At 40.1% G+C, this 19,345-nt stretch overlaps 1 protein-coding gene across 4 annotated transcripts in view; it reads right to left on the reverse strand.

The window, feature by feature from the left end:
• Window positions 1-19,345, reverse strand: part of ABCB1 (ATP binding cassette subfamily B member 1) — a 196,120-nt gene that overhangs the window by 58,451 nt on the left and 118,324 nt on the right. For all 4 annotated transcript variants that reach the window (XM_070507709.1, XM_014862406.3, XM_070507707.1 and 1 more), the window contains 4 exons: window positions 12,441-12,597; window positions 4,136-4,184; window positions 1,649-1,840; window positions 1,047-1,218 (listed from right to left, as the gene is read on the reverse strand). In XM_070507709.1, coding sequence (XP_070363810.1) covers window positions 1,047-1,218; window positions 1,649-1,840; window positions 4,136-4,184; window positions 12,441-12,597 — 570 coding nt within the window. The remainder of the gene's footprint in view (window positions 1-1,046; window positions 1,219-1,648; window positions 1,841-4,135; window positions 4,185-12,440; window positions 12,598-19,345) is intronic.

Genomic DNA, 19,345 nt, shown 5'->3' on the forward strand with positions numbered 1-19,345 from the left:
GAAACCCTGTGCTACTCTGAGCAACAAATTAACAGAATCCACAGAACTTCAGTTTCTTCCTCTGTAAAATGAGATAATAGCTATACTTCAGAAAACATATGTATTTGTCTGACATACTAGATGCTCAATAAACGGTACTTATTGTTTGCAACAGCAAAACAATACCCATCCTATGGAGTAAAAGATCTAAAACTTTTTAGTACTTATATCCTGATTTATTTTGTGTTAGTCTTGGCTTTTGTTGGCCCTCCATTATTTTACATCCTTGCTCACATGAAAGTCTAATGTGATCTCTAAGTTCTCTAATTCTCTAGTGTGTTGTGCTGAACCCAACAGAAATTATATACTGATCTATCCACCACAACCCACTCTTACATCAAATCAGTTTAAAATGAACACCATGCCCAGCCTTAAAAAAGAAAATAAGTTTTTTAAGAGCATCTTGCACAGGTGGGGAGGGCCATCTGTATTGCCTTGCCTTTGTGATTGGGAGAGAGAACTGCACACTTAGGATTTACATGCATGTGGGACTGGAAAGTATTTTTTCAAATTTTTTTCTACTAGTGGATTTAAATATGTATAAACATAAAAACATTTACAACACTGACAAAACTACAAAATCAATTTACAAATTAAACAAAATCTTCAAAACCAAAAACTTTAAAACCAATAACGTTTGTTAACTGAACGGGTCACATGTGTTGTTCACTGAACTTGAATCTCTATTTACTGTGTGAATATGGAATTCTCTACTAGAGAACAAAACTGTTTAAGAGGAAACCATAACTTTTATATGAAGGGGAGAAATGAGAGCTACTTCTGTCTTTCTCATCTCTTCCCCAAATAACCACATGGCCCAGGACAGCATGGAATCCCACCAGGAGCAGGAATCAGTGAGGTTGCATCTGCTTATTCCCACTGATGTTGAACAGAAGATTTAAAACTAAGGATCAAATATAGAGTCAGGGTCATCATTTGGTAGAAACAGCCTTCCACTGTGTGGGGGTGGGGGTGGAGACAGTTTAAAATCTGCAGGTTCTACCTACCTTTGCCCAGATGCCAGCTGACAGTCCAAGAACAGGACTGATGGCCAAAATCACAAGGGTTAGCTTCCAACCACGTGTAAATCCTACTATAAAACCGGTGAAAAACGTTGCCATCGACTGAAAGAACATTCCAATTTTGTCACCAATTCCTTCATTAATTTTGGAGACATCACTAAAAGAACAGATAGCGTTAGAAATAAATATCAGAATTGTAAACACAGAACATTTCTCCTGAATCCAGTTGTTTTTGGTTTGTTTGGTTTTGTCTGGGGTAAATTAGTTAACATCTAAGGCTCTTGGTGGGAAATATCCCCCGAAAGTATCACGTTGTTGCTCTACTTCAACAGCACACTCTCAGAGGATTTCTTGAGTCTGGCAAGTCCAATCCCTCATTCAGGGCTAGTCATGCAGGTCCCCTCACACCCCGCTAGAGTACTAGGAATAAAAAGATGCATAAGACATGGTTGCTGCTCAGAAGGAATTTAGTCTCACAATTACGTCTCTGTGATGCACTAACATGTCCTAATAGAGCTGATGACATCTCTTTCATTTTAATAAGAATTAGAACCACATCTGAGTTAAATATACAACTAGGTACTTACTCTGTGAGCCGTGTGTTAAGCTCCCCAACATCATGCATGTCAAACCAGCCTATCTCCTGTTGCATTATAGCATGAAAAAATTGTTTTCTAATTTTGTATATTTGTCTTCCAGCCGCCAGGCACCAGAATGAAACCTGAATGTAAGCAGCAACAAGGACACCAGCACCAATTCCACTGTAATAATAGGCATACCTGAAAAACAACAAGATTACTGCACATACTCTAATCAATGCCTCTTTCCCAAACAGACCACAGATTCTTACTTTTGAGTTATCTAGCTATCTTGCCATGCTTAACAAATAAGAACGAGTTGTAACAAGCAGAGGTGATCGTCAGCATCCAGCTATGTCTGCGCCATATAGTGTAGAATGGTTAAGAGTGTGGTTTCTGTTTCAGCTCAAATCCCAGCTCTTATCTGCTGGGTAATCTTGGGCAAGCTACTTAACCTTCTTAAGCCTCAGCTTTTTAATTGCTGAAATGGAGAAAAGAATCATAACGCAGTAGTGCATGTAATCCACTTGGGTCAGTGCCTGGCACATAGTAAGCACCCAGAGAACACCGGTTATCGTGAAAGACTTGTGTGACACCTTGAAGTATCAGTGTCAGGTGAAACCTACGACTGTAGTCTTGTCTACCCGGAATATCTCAGTATCAACTGATGAGTCTTTGGGGTGGTTTCTGCACATTGGGGAATGGAAAGAAGTGACAGAACTTGCCAGAAAGTGGAACCAAGAGATAGGAATGGTTCTCTGGCCTAGTGGGCTATTAATCTGGTAGAACCTGGATGCCAAGAGACAACTGAAAATAAAAGGTATTTTCATATCGTCTGCCCAACTGGCCATCATCAGTTACCCTAAAACGCTTAGTGAATCAAAGAGTGGTCCTTCCAGTTTAAACTCTAACAATAAAAAACTAAAATCTTCTAAAACCAGACCCTTGATCACCTAGAAATGTTGAATTTGTTTCCTCACTTTGAGTCTTCACATTTAAGAAAGCAAACATCTCTTGAGTTTTACTAAGTAATTAATTTTTAAGTTAAAGACAAACATTCTAAAATAAAATATATCAATATTCTCTTTTTTAAAATTTACTACTTGTCATTTTCAAATAAAAATGTTTGTACAAACCATACAGAAGCTATAAAAACAGCTATGTAATAACCAGAAAATTGCTCATGTTACTGTTCACAACTCAGTGTTCAACTCAGCAAGAATCTTGGTGAACATTCTTCCCTGAGCTACACCCTGTAATTTACAATGTATTTATCAGGGAAGATGTAATTAGAATACTAAATTTTAGTTAATAGATAGCTCAGTAATTAATCATTATCCAAGTGTTAATGATATATAAACAGAGAGCTAAAAAGAAACCCCATTTAACAAGGAGAATTCATGCTTTGAGAATCAGTGAATGTTTTTTACTTTGTTTTTCAAAGATTGGCACCTGGGCTAACAACTGTTGCCAATCTTTTTTTTTTTTTTTCCTGCTTTATCTCCCCAAACCCGCCCTGTACACAGCCGTATATCTTAGTTGCAGGTCCTTCTAGTTGTGGGATGTGGGACGCCACCTCAACGTGGCCTGACGAGCGGTGCCATGTCCGTGCCCAGGATCCGAACCCTGGGCCACCGCAGCGGAGTGCGCGAACTTAACCACTCGGCCACGGAGCCGGCCCCAGTGAATGTTTTTTAAACGATCAGTCAATGTTCACTCCAACAAAATATATTTATATTTAAGCATTTATAAGATGATCACAAGACATTCTGTTTTATTTTCCTTAATATTAAAAAAAAAAAAAAAGCCTTTCCACAGGAATATTTGTAGGTACTTGCTTCTTATCTTTCAAAATACGATCAAGTGTCTCCATTGTCTTCAAATCTACCAGATCATTTACAGGATACGGTGGAATCATTATCTTCTGATTCACCAACTCATATCTTTGAACATCTTTTATAAGCTATTCTGGGGAGCAAACTTCAAGATATGTAAATCATTAACAAAAGCTTCCCCAAGGTGAGTTAAGGTTATAGAATTTCTATATTTATTCTGAGGTGTTTGTTTCATTGTTTAGGACTACATGCTGTGTTTAAAAAAAATCCTATTGACTGATCTCATTATTACATCGTGACTGAAAACATCCAGGAAGCAAACTAATAATTAAAAAGCCATTGCAAATAATGTGATTTTGAATTTAACTACATTTTAAAAGGTCACTTGGAACTCCTCTAATTCCCTGTACGTGATATTCTGTCTTTCCAATGCACACATAAGTCTAATCTAGTCGTAACCTTAACTTTAGCACATCACATGCAGCAAATTCTTTTCTTAAAAAGCAAAAGAATTCTGCATTATATCCTCTTGGAAAACTAACAATGGTATTGTTCTCCTCAAAACTTTGAATCTTTATTATAATAATGCAAAATTTTAAACACTGCTACAACTGGATTAACACAGAAGAGTTGAACAATAGTAAGGAAAATGTCTAATTACTTGGTCATTTCCTCCTCCAGTTTCTCGAAAGGTGTAGGGCTGCCGTTACCTAGATTACCACAAAACAAACACATACCATTAGGTCTCTTTGTTCTCCATTAAAAATAAGCATATAAAAATGAATCAAACTTGTGTCACTTAACATTTACACAAAAATAGGCGAAACTGATTCAGGGTTTTTTTTATTTATTTATTTATTTATTTATTTATTTATTTATTTATTTATTTTGGTGAGGAAGATTGGCCATGAGCTAACATCTGTGCCAATCTTCCTCTATCGTCTATGTAGGATGCCGCCAGAGCATGGCTTGATGAGTGGTGTGTAGGTCCACACCTAGGATCCGAACCCACGTACCCTGGGGCCTCCGAAGCAGAGCACGTGAACTTAACCACTATGCCACCAGGCTGGCCCCTCATTCTTTTTTTTTTTTTCTTTTTTTTTGACTAAGATTAGCCCTGAGCTAACATCTGCTGCCAATCCTCCTCTTTTTTGCTGAGGAAGACTGGCCCTGGGCTAACATCCATGCCCATCTTCCTCTACTTTATATGTGGAACGCCTACCACAGCATGGCTTGCCAAGACGTGCCATGTCCGCACCCAGGATCTGAACTGGCAAACCCCAGGCCACCGAAGCACAATGTGCACACTTAACCATGGTGCTGCCGGCCCCCCTCATTCAGTTTTAATTGTGTGTAAGCATTATGGCATCCATTCAAATCCTTCACCACTGGCCACATGTAACCACATACACACTCAATTTAATGAAGCTTATTTGCAAGAAGAAACTCACACTTATTAAGAAGCAGTCTGTCAGTAGGAATATCAGCATCCTTGAATTAAAATATTTTCTGAACTATCACTCCAAGATGACATAGAGAAAAACCTTTTCTAGGGTCTCTGTCCTGATAAATAAACATCAGTGCATACTTGACACTAAAGCACCTAGTATTTAAAATCTAACACTGCATTTCTCCAGTTTTTATTTTTATTTAGAAATATAAAATATAAACAATAATGTAATAAACACCAGTGAGCTCATCATTCAGTAATAGCAAATGATGACATTTTTAGATGGGTACATTAAAATCTTAACACTCCCCCTCTCAACACACACACACACAATGACCGCCGTTCAATGTTTTGGCGTGCATTTTTTCAGATTTTCTTTACTGTATGCATGTATACACATACACAAATATACATAAGGCTTATTTAAAAAATAGAATCACAGCCCACATTGAGTGGCCAAATTTCCATGTCATTGTGTATATATATACATATATGTGTATCTATTTTTCCAAAGTTGCATCTATTTCAGTTGTTTCCAATATTTCACTATTACAAGCAATGCTCCATTAAACATACCCATACACATATATATGAATATACGGTAAATATTTTTATAGGATAAATTATCATAATCAAGATTGCCAGATCATCAGGAAAGGCACACTTTAAATCTTGTAGTCACTTCAAAAGTTATGTTATAAGATGAGACAGCCTAGTTCAGATGAGTCTGATTTTGACAAGTGTGGGAAAGAAGAGGAAAAGTTTTTCTGACAAAAGGAAAAACAGGGATAGGCAAAAGTCCACGGCATGTTTGAACAATGAGTATGCCACTTTGGCTTGAGTGTGGGGTGTGTTGTGGGGATGGGAGGAGGTGGATATGTGTCTGGAAAGTTAATCTGGGCCCTGCAGGTATGGTGTATAAAAATGAGTGGTCATTCAGCGGTGTTGAGCAGAAAAGGATATCATTAGATATATGGTCTAGGATGACTAGCTGCCAGCTAGAATAGGGAGAGACTGAGATACTTGAGCTACTACAATTATGTAAGGAAAGAGGGTCTAAATGAGAATAATAAAGAAGAAAGTACCACTAAGATTTAGGGAAGGAAAAGTTACAGGCCTTAGCAACTGATGGCACAGAAGTCGAGAGAGTGAAAACAAAAAACGATCAAGACCTCGAGTCAAAGCATCTGAAGAATGATGGTGCCCTGGTGGGAAATGAGAAGTCAGCAAAAAAAGCAGGTCTAGTCAGATGTGAGAAGATTATTAATTCCGTTTTGAAGGTTTTTATTCTGTGGTGCTTGGGACATTCAGTTGAAGATGTCCAGTTATCCAAGATGTCCAAGATACCACTATCTCCTCTTCAGGCTTCCAGAACCTCATTCTCCTCATTCTTCCACCACTCTGATCCCTCTCTTTCAGGTTGCGGCTCTAGAATTCTAGAGAGAGCTCAGGTCTGAAGACTTAGGAGTCATGTGCTAGAGGCCATAGCTAAATTTAGGGCAAAAAAAGAAAAAAGTCATTTCTCCTTACCTCTGAGGACAGGATGACAGGTAAGGAGAAAAGGGCGACCAAGCTGGAACCCTGGGGAAGACTCCATTTAGGGGTAACGCAGAAAGTAAGGGAGTAAGAAAGAGACGCAGAGACGTAGCAAAACATGTAGCGGAGAACCGTGACTGCTTCACCTTGTGTCAATGCGGGAGTAAATGAGTCCAGATGGACTGTTTTAACCACTTCTGAGATTGCTTCTGCTCCATATGTTCAAAGATAAACCAGGATACTAAATAGCTGCGTGACGATTATTCTCCAAATCAGTCTTGGAAGATCTCTCCTTAGGGATTTACTGTCTTATCTATTTAGCCAGGAACTGTTTCCAAATGGTATTAATTGTCACTAGTGTGGATCACTACCAAATCAAGACAAATTTTCAAGTTGAACTAAATCTCTGTTTTCTACTCACTGCTACTATCAGTTTTCCCAATTCTAGAGATAAGGGACCAAGAGAATTTCAACAAACGCTCTTCGGCAACGGTAGCTTCTAGGTCTACCGTCATTTTTACACAGTTCAGACAGTAAAACCTTATGTTCAAGGTCAAAATTGACTCCTTCGTGTTTATGCATACAACTATACATTACACACACACGTGTGTATATGTATGTATATATAGTTTCAGTCATCAGAAACCAACTCGAGCACCAAGTACCTTTTACTTGTGCCTCAGTAGTGTCAAAGTGTACCAGTCAGAATGAAAATGGAGCATGCAGGTCCTCTGACAGAGATCATCTCTACTGACCAAAGAACGAAATAAAGACGCTATGTTCTTTAGACTCCCTCTAATCAACTTTTCTTTTCCGCCAGCCAACTTTTATTAATTAAAACCTCTCTGTCCCAGATTTTTCCCTCCTCTCTGAGCTTCTGATAATATTCTTACCCTTAGGCATGCTTTCACAAAATCCAAACTTTCAAGCTGAAATGACCTTAGAGGTGATATAGTCCAATTGCTTGTGTGGATCTCAAAGGGCTACTGCCCAAACCCATAGTTATAAAGAAGAATATTTGAACAGTATCCAAAAGTTAACATTATTTTTCAGTGGGAGAAGCCAGAAACTCTCTGGGCTATATAACAGTATCAGGCAAATAATCAGCAAAGGAAAGCCAAACACTTAAGTGTAGCTTTTATTTTAATAAAATACTTGCTTAGACTCTTGCCCACCATCTCCTTTTCCAGCTTCCAGAACCTCATTCTCCTGACTCTTCCACCACTCTGATTCCTCTCTTACAGGCTCATTCACTGGTTCCTTGTGCTCTCCCTCCTTCCTACATGCTGGTGTTTCCCAGAATTCCATGCACACTTCCAGGGTCACCTCAGCCACTCCTGCAGCTTCAGTGACTCCCATATCTGCACTCCCAAATCCTCTCCTTCCTCATGGTCAATGCTCTGGTTCAAGTCCACATCATCTCTTCCCTCTACTCTAACGAGAGCCTCCTAACTGATCTTTCTGTTCTAATCAGGTCTTCATATTGTCACCAGATTTTACCATTGGAAACAAAAATGCAATCATCTTGCTCCCATTAATAAACCTCAGTGACAGTCTACTGCATAAAAGACTAAGTCCAACATCCAAAATATGTCATATTAGTCTCTCTGCAATCCTGCCACAATATACATGACAGGATAACACTTTTGAAATGTCAACCAATGATTTTCCAGATATTTTCTTAACCCACACCCTTCTCCTCATTCCAGTAGCCGGGGTACTGCAGTCACTGTCTGCACGGAGGAGTGCTGCAGCATAAAAGAAAACGGTGCCTAAGTTTCCTCTAGGCTTTTGTGTTCTTGAAGCCTTTGCCCTTGGCGATTGGAGGGGAAACTGAGCATGACAAAACATTTTGTTTAAATTTCACGAGACTACGCTCCACTCTTTTAGACTAAAAATATTTTCCACACACTGAGAGCTGCACTAAAGAACTTATGACAGCTTTCTTCCTCCAAGCCTTTATTCATTCTCCTCTATCTGGAATGCCTTTTACACAATTTTTGTCGTGGAAAAGACTCTTCTTCCATGAGTGAGCTCAAATATGACCTTCTCTCAAATGGCCTACCCCAAGCAGAATGATGCAGCTTGTCACAGAATTCCACAGTAATTGATACACAATTCAATTTACTAAGTCAATGCTAGAATAGAAATATGAAGCTTTATATCTATCTCCTCCGCCCACTCCCACTGGTGTCAGCTCCTAGAGAACTAGACTATATCTTACATATCTTTGTATCCTCAGTGCACAGCCTCTCTATCTGCTGTAACCTAGCTTGTCCCAAAGATGTACAAGTGGTTTCACAGAGCCACCACACATGCAGACCCTTTACTGAAATAGTCCATCCAATCATTCTATTTTGTATACAAGTGTCTCACATATCATAAGATTACAAAGAGATACAGTAGATCCCATCTTCCTACCCAAGCAAGACTTCAAAGAAACCTACAACTAAACAGTGCCCACCAAACTGCCTAAAGACTCCATATCATTTAAGAATCACATTACATTTCTATCTGACCCAAATACCTCAGAAGGTTAACTTATTTTACCTACTGAACACTTAAGAACAGCATAAATTTAAAAGTACATAGCATAAATACATTTGTGATTTCCTAACTGGTAAAATGAGATTATATCATAGTTAGTTTTCAAACCATTTTCCATAGAGCCTTCATGTTAGGCACTGTTCCAGACACTCGGGACACAACCTAGAACGAGAGAGTCATTTTTTCTAATCTCATTGGATTTCTGTGCAAGGATGAAATCCTGTCACTTTCAGGGCTCAAACCTCATGTGACATGGTACCACTGCTGAAATAGCTAAGATAGGTTTTCTCAGGAACTTCCTTTTTTCCCCTTATGCCTTTCTTCCCACTTGAGAAGCTGTAATAAACAAACCAATAAACTAACAAATTAATTTTAGAGTAATAAATCTTAATAAGTAAATAAAGCAGTGATGCTATACTGACTTTGGGTTGGGTTGGGAACAAAAGGTCTTTCTGAGTGAGAGCTGAATGATAAGAAGCCATTACAGAGACATAGATGCGGCAGTTTCTGCAGGGCCCCAAGCCAGGAAGGAGATGGGAGTGGTCACAAAACAGAAAGAAGGTCAGTGTGGTAGGCTGTACTGAGGAGGTAATAAGCAATGAGACTGCTGGGGCAGGAGGAGGCCATGTAGGCCAATGTAAGGAATGTGTATTTATTCCACGCTACAGAAAACCAATGGGAGAGATGTGACGAGACTTGTGTTTGGAAAAGCTCACTCTGACAGTGTGTGGAGAACTGCACACAAGTGGGTAAGAATGGAAGCACAGAGAGCAGTTAGCAAGTTAGAGTTGGGGAGGCAAGAGATGAGATGAGGATGGCTCTGGGCCCAGGGTGCAATTGGGTATATATGCGGTGGGCTCTATGTGGAATGACCTCGACACTGCTGCCCGGAGGCAGGAGAGCAGACAATCAGCAGAGACCCTGGCCTGGGCTCCCCTCCAACACTTTCAACCTAGGAAGCCTCACTTTCAGCTGTTTTACCTGATGAGCTTCCACGTCAGATGTTATTTACACTAGGGCGGGGGTGGGGGGGTGGGGGGGAGTGTTTCTAATTAAAGAAGAGTTAGTAAACCACTGACTTAAATGATCTACAAGGTCCGTTCTAGCTCAAGAACACTATGATTTCCAGTCTTCTGGTGCAGGAAGCTCTGTCAACCACCAGCAAGAGAAATCTGGACCTTTTGTTTCAATGATCAATCCCTCTGGCATTTCCCAGGCTAGAGCCTGCAACTCAGTGTGGTTGGGTTTATTGCAGGTGACAGAAATGACTCCAGGAGCTACAATCTCCTCACCTGTGCTGCTTTCACATGGCCTGAGGAGCTGTACCTCTTGGCTGATCTGCCTGACATTCCAATAAGCAAATCTACAGAATGGTCTCTCAGGGAGAGAAAAGACCAAGTGAAAAATGCTGGCATTTGCTACAATTTTAGGCAGAGTTTGAAACTACTAGTAGAGTGGGAAAAAATACCAGACTAAAGGCAGGATTCCTGGCCCAGGAACTCAGCTCTGTCAACTAGCAAGCAATTCCATCGTGGCCACATTGTTTCAACTTCCTGGGCACCAGTTTCTACATCTATAAAATCGTGGGTTGGGGCCAGATAATTTCTAGGCTCTTTTTCACCTACAAAATTCTGAGTCAGTCTTGCATTTATTCATCCCATTTCTTAAGCACCTAGAATGCATCAAGTACTGTTTATCTTTTTTTTTTTTTTTTGCTATTTCTATAATATATTGTAGAGATACACTTTAACTAATCTACTTTTTGCCAACTATAGCATGCATAGGAACCAATGAATTCAGAGAGAACACTGAGAACTTCCTTTGGTAAATGGTATAAAAGCAAGCTGCCAATCCAAAGGTAGTACAACACCTCTTGGCAGGTCCCTTTGAATACCACGAAGGTGCGTAATAAATCCATAAGAATTTTACATTACTCAAACATACTATAACATCTTCTGGCCCAGCTCATTACCTGCATTCACAAAACTAAAGTAATCCTGCCTCAGGGTAAACTTGTTCTGCAGGATCACAAAGAAGGGGTTCTCAGGACCCACAGACATGTATAAAAGGATCTATAAATACCCCAAATTGGTAGGAAGATTTATGTGCACGTTGCTGGGGAAAGGATACACAGCATTCATTAGAGACTTAAAGGTCCAAAACTTGAAGGGTCATTGTAAAATCTTCGTGGTGTCACTGTATTCTCAAGTGTATTCTTAAACAGGCATTTTCAACATTTCTACTACTTGAGCATCGCCAGGTTGTAAGTCTTTAGGTAGTTTAGTTTAAATCAATCTATCTTGGGGCCGGCCCAAGGGCACAGCAGTTAAGTTTACACGTTCTGCTTTGGCGGCCTCAGGTTCGCTGGTTCGGATCCCAGGTGCAGACATGGCACCACTTGGCAAGCCATGCTGTGGCAGGCGTGCCACATATAAAATAGAGGAAGATGGGCACGGATCTTAGCTCAGGGCCAGTCTTCCTCAGCAAAAAGAGAAGAGATGTTAGCTCAGGGCTGATCTTCCTCAAAAAAAAAAATCAATCAATCAATCTATCTATCTAGGCTAAACCAAAGGCGACTTGGAAGCTCAGAGCTCTCAACCAGCCCCTCCTCAATCAAGTGTGAGAGTGTGTGTATGAAACCCAGATTATTTCAGCAGTCCATTCACTTTCCCACTCTCTTGGAGGATTGTTTTAGATCTCCTTTCTTTACCAGCCAAATGTTTTGCTACTTCACTAAGAAAACTACAGTAATCAGAAGAAAACTTTCACAAATTTTCTCCTCCTCATCTACCTAACTTTGGGCATTGGCACTCAAATACTCTCTCTTCCCACTTGTTCTTGTATATGAACTATCCAATAGACACACACACACACACAAACTTCTCTAGGCCTCAGTTCTCCATTTTAGCATCTATTTACAAAAAGCCCAACTTGTAACAATGCCCAAAATTAAATTTCTGGTATGTACTGCCTAAACCTACTCTCCCTCCACCCCCCTCATTTCAGTTGATGGTAACTACATCAGTTTATCCAGTTTCTCAGGCTAAAACTTTAGAATCATCCTGGACTCCTGTATGATTTTGAATCACCCATATCCAGTTTGTCAGAGAATCTCATAACTGATTACTACTTATCATTCAAGGTCCAGATTAGGTCCCTATACCTCCTCCTGAAACTTTCTGGCATATTTCTGACTTCATAGAGCTGTCTCTTTTTTACGTATCTCTGCCAGCACTTCCATTGTGCATTCTAATGCTTGTGAATACTATCTTCTCAAACTCTTGACAAATGTGAACTATAGCTTAGACCCCCTCTACCTCCCACAGCACTAAACACACTAGTCCACATTTAGTAAGGGCTTCACAAACATTACTCTAAGTGACTCATTTTTCCTCAAGCTTCCAATAAAATCAGTACCACAAACAATACTTACTTGGATAAGACCCGTTTCCTACATTTCCTACATTTGCAAAGCTATCCGTCATTTGTCCAAAAACCAGCATCATGAGGGGGAGTCCAGCTCCGTGGATGATGGCAGCCGTAGTCCCCAGCAACATATACAACTTATCAAGCCAATTTGAATAGCGAAACTAAAAAGAAAGAAAATGTAGAGAACAGGTACAATTAGCACAGTGTCATGGATGGTTTGCTCCACGTTCCAAATATATCCTCAGACTACTACTGCTACCACGTTGGCCCAAGCTTAACTACTGCAATAGCCTAATTAGAAATGGGCATTTGGGGGCTGGCCCCACAGCCGAGTGGTTGAGTTCACGCGCTCCGCTGCAGGAGGCCAGGTGTTTCGTTGGTTTGAATCCTGGGTGTGGACATGGCACTGCTCATCGGACCACGCTGGGGTGGCATCTCACATGCCACAACTAGAGGGACCCACAATGAAGAATATACAACTGTGTACCGGGGGGCTTTGAGGAGAAAAAGGAAAAAAATAAAATCTTTAAAAAAAAAAAAAAAGAAATGGGCATTTGATTCTTCTATTGAGTTCTGACCTACTTTTTCATATTGGACTCAGTCTGTCCTCTCTTCTTACATATGAGGATTGATGAGAAGTTTGGAACATTCTGAGAAATTGTAGAAGTCTTTAATGGTACAATAATAGAAATATAGTATTTGTTGCTCTGATTTCCAAGAAGAGAAGCTACCTTTCATCTCAAAACTTTTTAATCAAGAAAGATCTTGATTGCCAAAGGCCCCTCTATGGACACGACTGAGGAAACATGTTTTATTGTTTTAAGAAAGTGGCTTGGGTCAAAGGTGTGCTGTATAACGGCATTAGCACAAATGTAAAATGATTTTAATGTAATTAGGCCTCAACAGTGAGAAGGAAGAGAAAAGGAATGAGCTAGATGTATGCTTCCCAAAGAATAGATTTTCTAAGATAGAATGTGGCCATAATGACTGACCAGTACAGGTTTGCATAATCTCTTTAACTGGGGACAAGTCACAAGGAGGAAAGAAACAATTCTTTGGACCCAAAAAGTGATAAGAAGAGGACAGGACGCAGTAAGAGGAATGGGCTCAGGCTCTGTGACAGGCCCATTTGGGAAGCAATTAATACTTCCCCTGTATAATTCAAGGAACTAGTTAAGGACCAAAAGATAAACCAAATGAAAGAAAAAAACAGAAACAGGATGAAGTCAGCTGTGGTGGTTTGTGGATAAACCGAGGCAGATGGTTGTCATGTGGACTCACCATGTCTGTACTCAGCAAGTTTGTAATCTGGAGGAAACTAGGTAGGAAGTCATAGGTCTAGGCAGGGAGGTGGTCTAGTGGCTAAGATCTGGCGCTCTCACTGCCTTGGCCTAGGTTCATTTCCCGGGCAGGAAACCACAACATCTGTCTGTCTTACTGTGGCAGCTGCGTGTTGCTGTGATGCTGAAAGCTATGCCACGGGTATTTCAAATCCAGAAGGGTCACCTGTGGTAGACAGGTTTCAGTAGAGCTTCCAGACTAAGACAGACTATGAAGAAGGACCTGGCCACCCATTTCTGAATAAATGGTCACAAAAACCCTGTGACTAGCAGCAGAGCATGTCTGATACAGCACCAAAAGGTGAGAGGATGGAGAAAAAGACCAGACAGAGCTGCACTCCACTATACACAGGGTGGCTAGGAGCCGGAATGGACTCGATGGCACTAACAACTAGGCAGGGAATATAAAACAAAACAAAGATCAAGATCAGGTAACAAAACAAAACAAAGATCAAGATCAGGCAACATAAAAGACACAGCAGCAGAAAATAAGATTTTAGAACTTACGTATGCTTCACAAAGAAACAGAAATCAATCCTAAAGTTAGCTAAGAAGAGACTGACAGTAGCAATAAGTGGGAACAAGTATTGAATCGACAAGTGGAGATATAAAGAGCAGAATAATTCTCGGCAGTAGTGAATGGCAGTCCATAAAGCAGGAAAGAAAAAGTGAAGCTGAACTATAAAATTAGCGAAAATAGAAGTCTGATATAAGAAGAATATCTAATATACTCTTAGATATTTGCATTTAAAATTTTTCTAGCTCTTAAAAATGTAATTGAGTGAGCTTAAGTTTGGGCTAATGACATACACTTTCCATAATCTAAAAACATCATTCTCTTTATAAATTAAGACTTTTAAGGGGGAGAATATGTTTCTGGCAATTTTTTTCATGTTTCATTGAAACACAAGCTAAATTTTGCCACTCTTTACTTTGTCTTAACTAGGCATTCATCCACCTCCTAAAAAAAAACACAAATAAGGAGGGGCCGGCCGCATGGCATAGTACTTAAGTTCACACGCTCCACTTAGACAGCCAGGGTTCACAGGCCCAGATCCCAAGTGGGGACGTAGCACCATTTGTCAGGCCACGCTGTGGTGTTATCCCACATAAAGTAGAGGAAGATTGGCACAGATGTTAACTCAGGGACAATCTTCCTCAAGCAAAAAAGAGGAAGATTGGCAACAGATGTTAGCTTGGAGCAATCTTCCTCACCAAAAAAAAAAAAAAAAAACCCACAAAAATGGAGAAAGAGACGGGCAGAAACCATTTATCTTCTCTCAGAGGCTGTACTGAAGCGGACAAAACATCAAATTCCTCAACAGAGGAGGAGAAGATAGTTGACATGCAAGGATTTCTCTCATCACCACCCCCACATGACACTTGACCTCCAAAACTAATCATTGGGTGTAATAAAAACAAGCAGGCCATGAATATAAACATTTACTATGTGCCTATTCAATGAATGATAAAAGCCAGAGATAAATACCAAAGAGATAACTCCTGCCTTCAGAGTGTTTAAAAAGAAGGAAGAAGGATAAGCAAAAGAAGTACATGCAATATATATTCTGCATGCTTTGACAGCAGAGTGTGCAAAGTACGGCAGACATAAAATTGAGGAAATGGGCATTCCATCCTTTGTTGAAAAGCTTCACAGAGGAGGTAATGCTTCCTCCCAGTTTTGAAAGTTCAGCAAGTATTTAGAAGCAAAAAGGAAGGCATTCCAGCCAGAACGAACGGTAAGCAGAGCAGGAATATCACAGTGTGCTTAGAGAGCATTGTTAACTGTGATTAACTGCCAAGAGCAGTGTTAACTGCCAAGCTGCAGGGTGACGTATAGAAGCAGCGAGAAAAAGCTGAGTGACAAAGAGGCACCCTTCACTGAGCCAGGGCAAACCAGAAGAGGCAAGGGTTTTCAAGAAAGGTCCTGTTTGATCGCCCATCCTGGAAGTGCTATCCAGGAAACATGTGGAGAGAATTCAGAGTTTGAGGCATAGTTCTGTGACACTAGCATACGTAGCAGAAGCATGCAAGTAGATAAAATCATCCAGGAAAAGACAAAGAGTAAGCGAGATTAAGAGTAATTTAGACAACAACAAAGAACACATAGATACAGAGATTAGATTGGTGGTTACTAAAGGGGAAGTGGGGAGGGAGGAGGGCCAAAGGGGTGACAGGGCGCATGTGTACAGTGATTGATGGTAATTCGTCTTTGGGTGGTAAACATAATGCAGTCTACACAGAAATCAAATATAATGATGTAAACCTAACATTTATATAATGTTATAAACTAATGTTACTTAAATTAAAAAAGAAAAAAGAAAAAAAGAGTAATGTGGTGATGAAGTAGTAGAGACAGCATGTTGACTATCCTTTTGATGACCTGGGGCAAAAGGAAAAAGAGGATGGTTACTAGAGGAGGAAGCTGTGTCAAGGGAGGACTAGGTAATGAAGTCTTACACATGTGTACAGGTAAATCCGTCAAAGAGATGACTGGTGAAAATACAGGAAGGAAATTGAGATGCAGCAGCATCCTAGAGAATAAAGAAAACATTTGTTTCAAGAACCTGAGGCAAGGGATCACCAGTGGATGCTATAACCATGAGGTGAAACAAGATATCCCATGATACCCCAAGATCCCTCTGGGTTGCAACTGGATAGCGATCCTTCCACAATGGAGGGATCCAAGCTGTCACCACCTGAATCAAGTGATCAAACTTTGTATCATAAAAAGGCAGAATACCCTGGACATTTGATGTTTCCAGATGTAATGAGACATGAAGTACACAGCATCCCCTACACGATTTTCTTACCAAAAATACCTAACATGAATGTATTTAAAACATTTAGACCTAAATTGCAGCATATAAGAAATGCAAGGCATGGAAGAACATGTTAAAAGATGCCATAAAAAGGCAATAAAAACAGTCCAGAAGATGAGGCACTCTATAAGACAACTAGTACAGTCTTTCCAACATGTCAATGTCATTTAAAAAGAGGAGAAAACTGTTCTCTTCTCAGAAGACACAATACACAAACGCAGTTATTGACTAGATCCTGTTTTGAACAAATCAATTCTTAAGGACATTTTTTGGAGATAATTGGAAAAATTTGAATATGAACTGAGCATTACATAATATTAAGGAATTACTGTTCATTTTGTTAAATATGATCATTGTAATATGTTTTATACGAAAATGTTTTATAGGAAAGTTTTTGAGAGATACAAACTGAAGAAGTTATGCATGAAACATCATGAAATCTATAATTTCAGGTGAAATGTGTGGCAAAATGCTAACAATTATTAGATATAGATGATGGGTAAATGAGTGTGAATTTTACTTTTCTACCTTTCTGTATGTTTGAAAATTTTCATAATAAAACTTGGTGAAGGCAGGATGATTCTCAAACAGGCAAAGGCCGGTCTCTTCATCTCAGGCTAGAAGAAACGAGCTAAGAGTGAGACCAGACACAAACAACTTTCCAAGAATAAGGACATTCAAATAGTTCAGAACCTCACATTTAATTGCGACATGAGGCAAGACTGATTTCTGGAGAGAAAGTGGTGAGAAGATTTGAGGGTACATAATGCGGAGTAAGACAAAGGCCTCCATGAAATGTCCTAGCTCTGTCACTTACAGGCAAGGAGACCTTGAGGGGGAAAAAATTTACTAGTAACCTTGAGTCTCACTTTCCACATTTATAAGATGAGGAAGGTATTCATATACACAGCAAGCCTCACATAGTTGGTACAAGGATAAAAATGAGACTTAATAAAAGACACCTTTATTAGGCATACAATATAATAATATACAACATAAGCAGATACTGTTATTGGTTTTAGGAATGTAAAATTAATAAGACTTTTCAGGAGCTACAGTGAAGGAGCAGGTAGACAAAAAATGTTGTAACACATCAGGTCAAACATAAGACAGAGGTATAAACTAACTATATCGGGAGCTGTTTAAATACCAGGAAACGGAAAATGTTTGGTTAGATGCTGATAGGGAAGAGAGAAAGGTGAACCAGCACCACATAGAAGGAAGGTTGATCAGCAGTGAAAGACAAGGGTTGGGCTTCCCAGGACAAGTAAGTAGAAAGTGCTGGAAGGACAGTAGTTGAGGTAATATTCAGAGGGTAGAAGGTGAACATGACCTCACCACAGTGCCTGGGTTGGAGAGGGAAGTCGGTGGATTCAGTCATTCATTCATTCAACATTCAAAACATATTTATTAAGAACTTAATAAAGGTCGAGGTCAGTTCTAGGTACTGGCAACAACAGTGAATGAGACCAGCTACCTGTGCTCATAAACCTTACATTACATTTCACTATTGTGCAAATAGTAAAAGAGGGGACAGACGTATTCAACATTCATTCAATATCTAAGTACCTATTCAAGTTCCAGGCACTGTTCCAGGCACCTGGAGTACAGCAATGAGGAAAACATACCAAAACCCCTGCCCTCGTGGAGCTTAGATTCAGAGAGAAGACAAACATAAAAACCAGAAAGCAGACAGTGGTAAGTACACAGAAGAAATATCACACAGGAAGATGTGCCACAGTGACAGGCAGGGCCAGCTGGCTCAGATTGGCTGGACAGAGAAAGGCTCCCTGAGAAGCACCATCTGAGCTGTGACCTCAGTGACAAGAAGGATGCAGTTAGTCATGTGACAATCTGGGGACAGAGCATGCCAGGCAGGAATGGCAAACGCAAAGGTCCTGGGATGAATATAAGACTGCTGAGTCTCAAGGACCAAACAAAATTACCGCTGCGGCAGAGTGAAGGAGACTTGTCTGCTGTGAAATCAGAGATAAGACAGAGGGCAGATTATGCATGGCCTTTCATAGCCACAGGAGGGAGTTTGGGTTTTACTGTAAACTTTCTGTCTAAGTGTAAAGGAAAGGCATTAGAGGGGTATAAGGGAGGAATGGGGTGATTTGATGTGACTTCTATGGGTGGAATAAATTTTAGAAGAGCGGAAATGGAGGAGGGGGACTAGGAGTAAAAAGAGTGGTTGACAGAGCAAAGTCTAGACTACGTGTGGTAGACAGAACAATGCCCCCCGCCCCGCCCCAAACATGTCCACATCCTAATTCCAGGAACATGTTTCCTTACATGGTAAAAGGGACTTTACAGATGTTAAGGATCTTGAGATGGCGAGATTATCCAAGTGGGCCCAATGTAATCACAAGGGGCCTTAGAAGAGGGAGCCAGGATGATCAGATTCAGTAGGAGGAGAAATGATGACTGAAGTAAGAGGCTCATGAGTCTAGGAATGCGAAAAGGGAAGGAAACAGTTTCTCTCTTAGAGCCTCTAGAAGGACCCAGCCCTGCTGGCACCGTGAGACTTATGGCCCCAGAAATGTAAGGTAGTAAATCTGTTTTGTTTTATGCAACTAAGGTAGTGGTATTTTGTTACAGCAGCAATAGGAAATGAATACACAATGCCAAAAAAGGATAATAAAGAGGAATGGCCAAGATAGGAGGAATCAGAAGTTGGGGTTAGAGACTGACACATTTGAGTTTACAGTTCCTTATATGACAGTCCACCCAGATGATAAGCCCAA

The sequence above is a fragment of the Equus asinus genome, chromosome 1, assembly GCF_041296235.1.
Source record: "Equus asinus isolate D_3611 breed Donkey chromosome 1, EquAss-T2T_v2, whole genome shotgun sequence".
Lineage (NCBI taxonomy): Eukaryota > Metazoa > Chordata > Mammalia > Perissodactyla > Equidae > Equus > Equus asinus.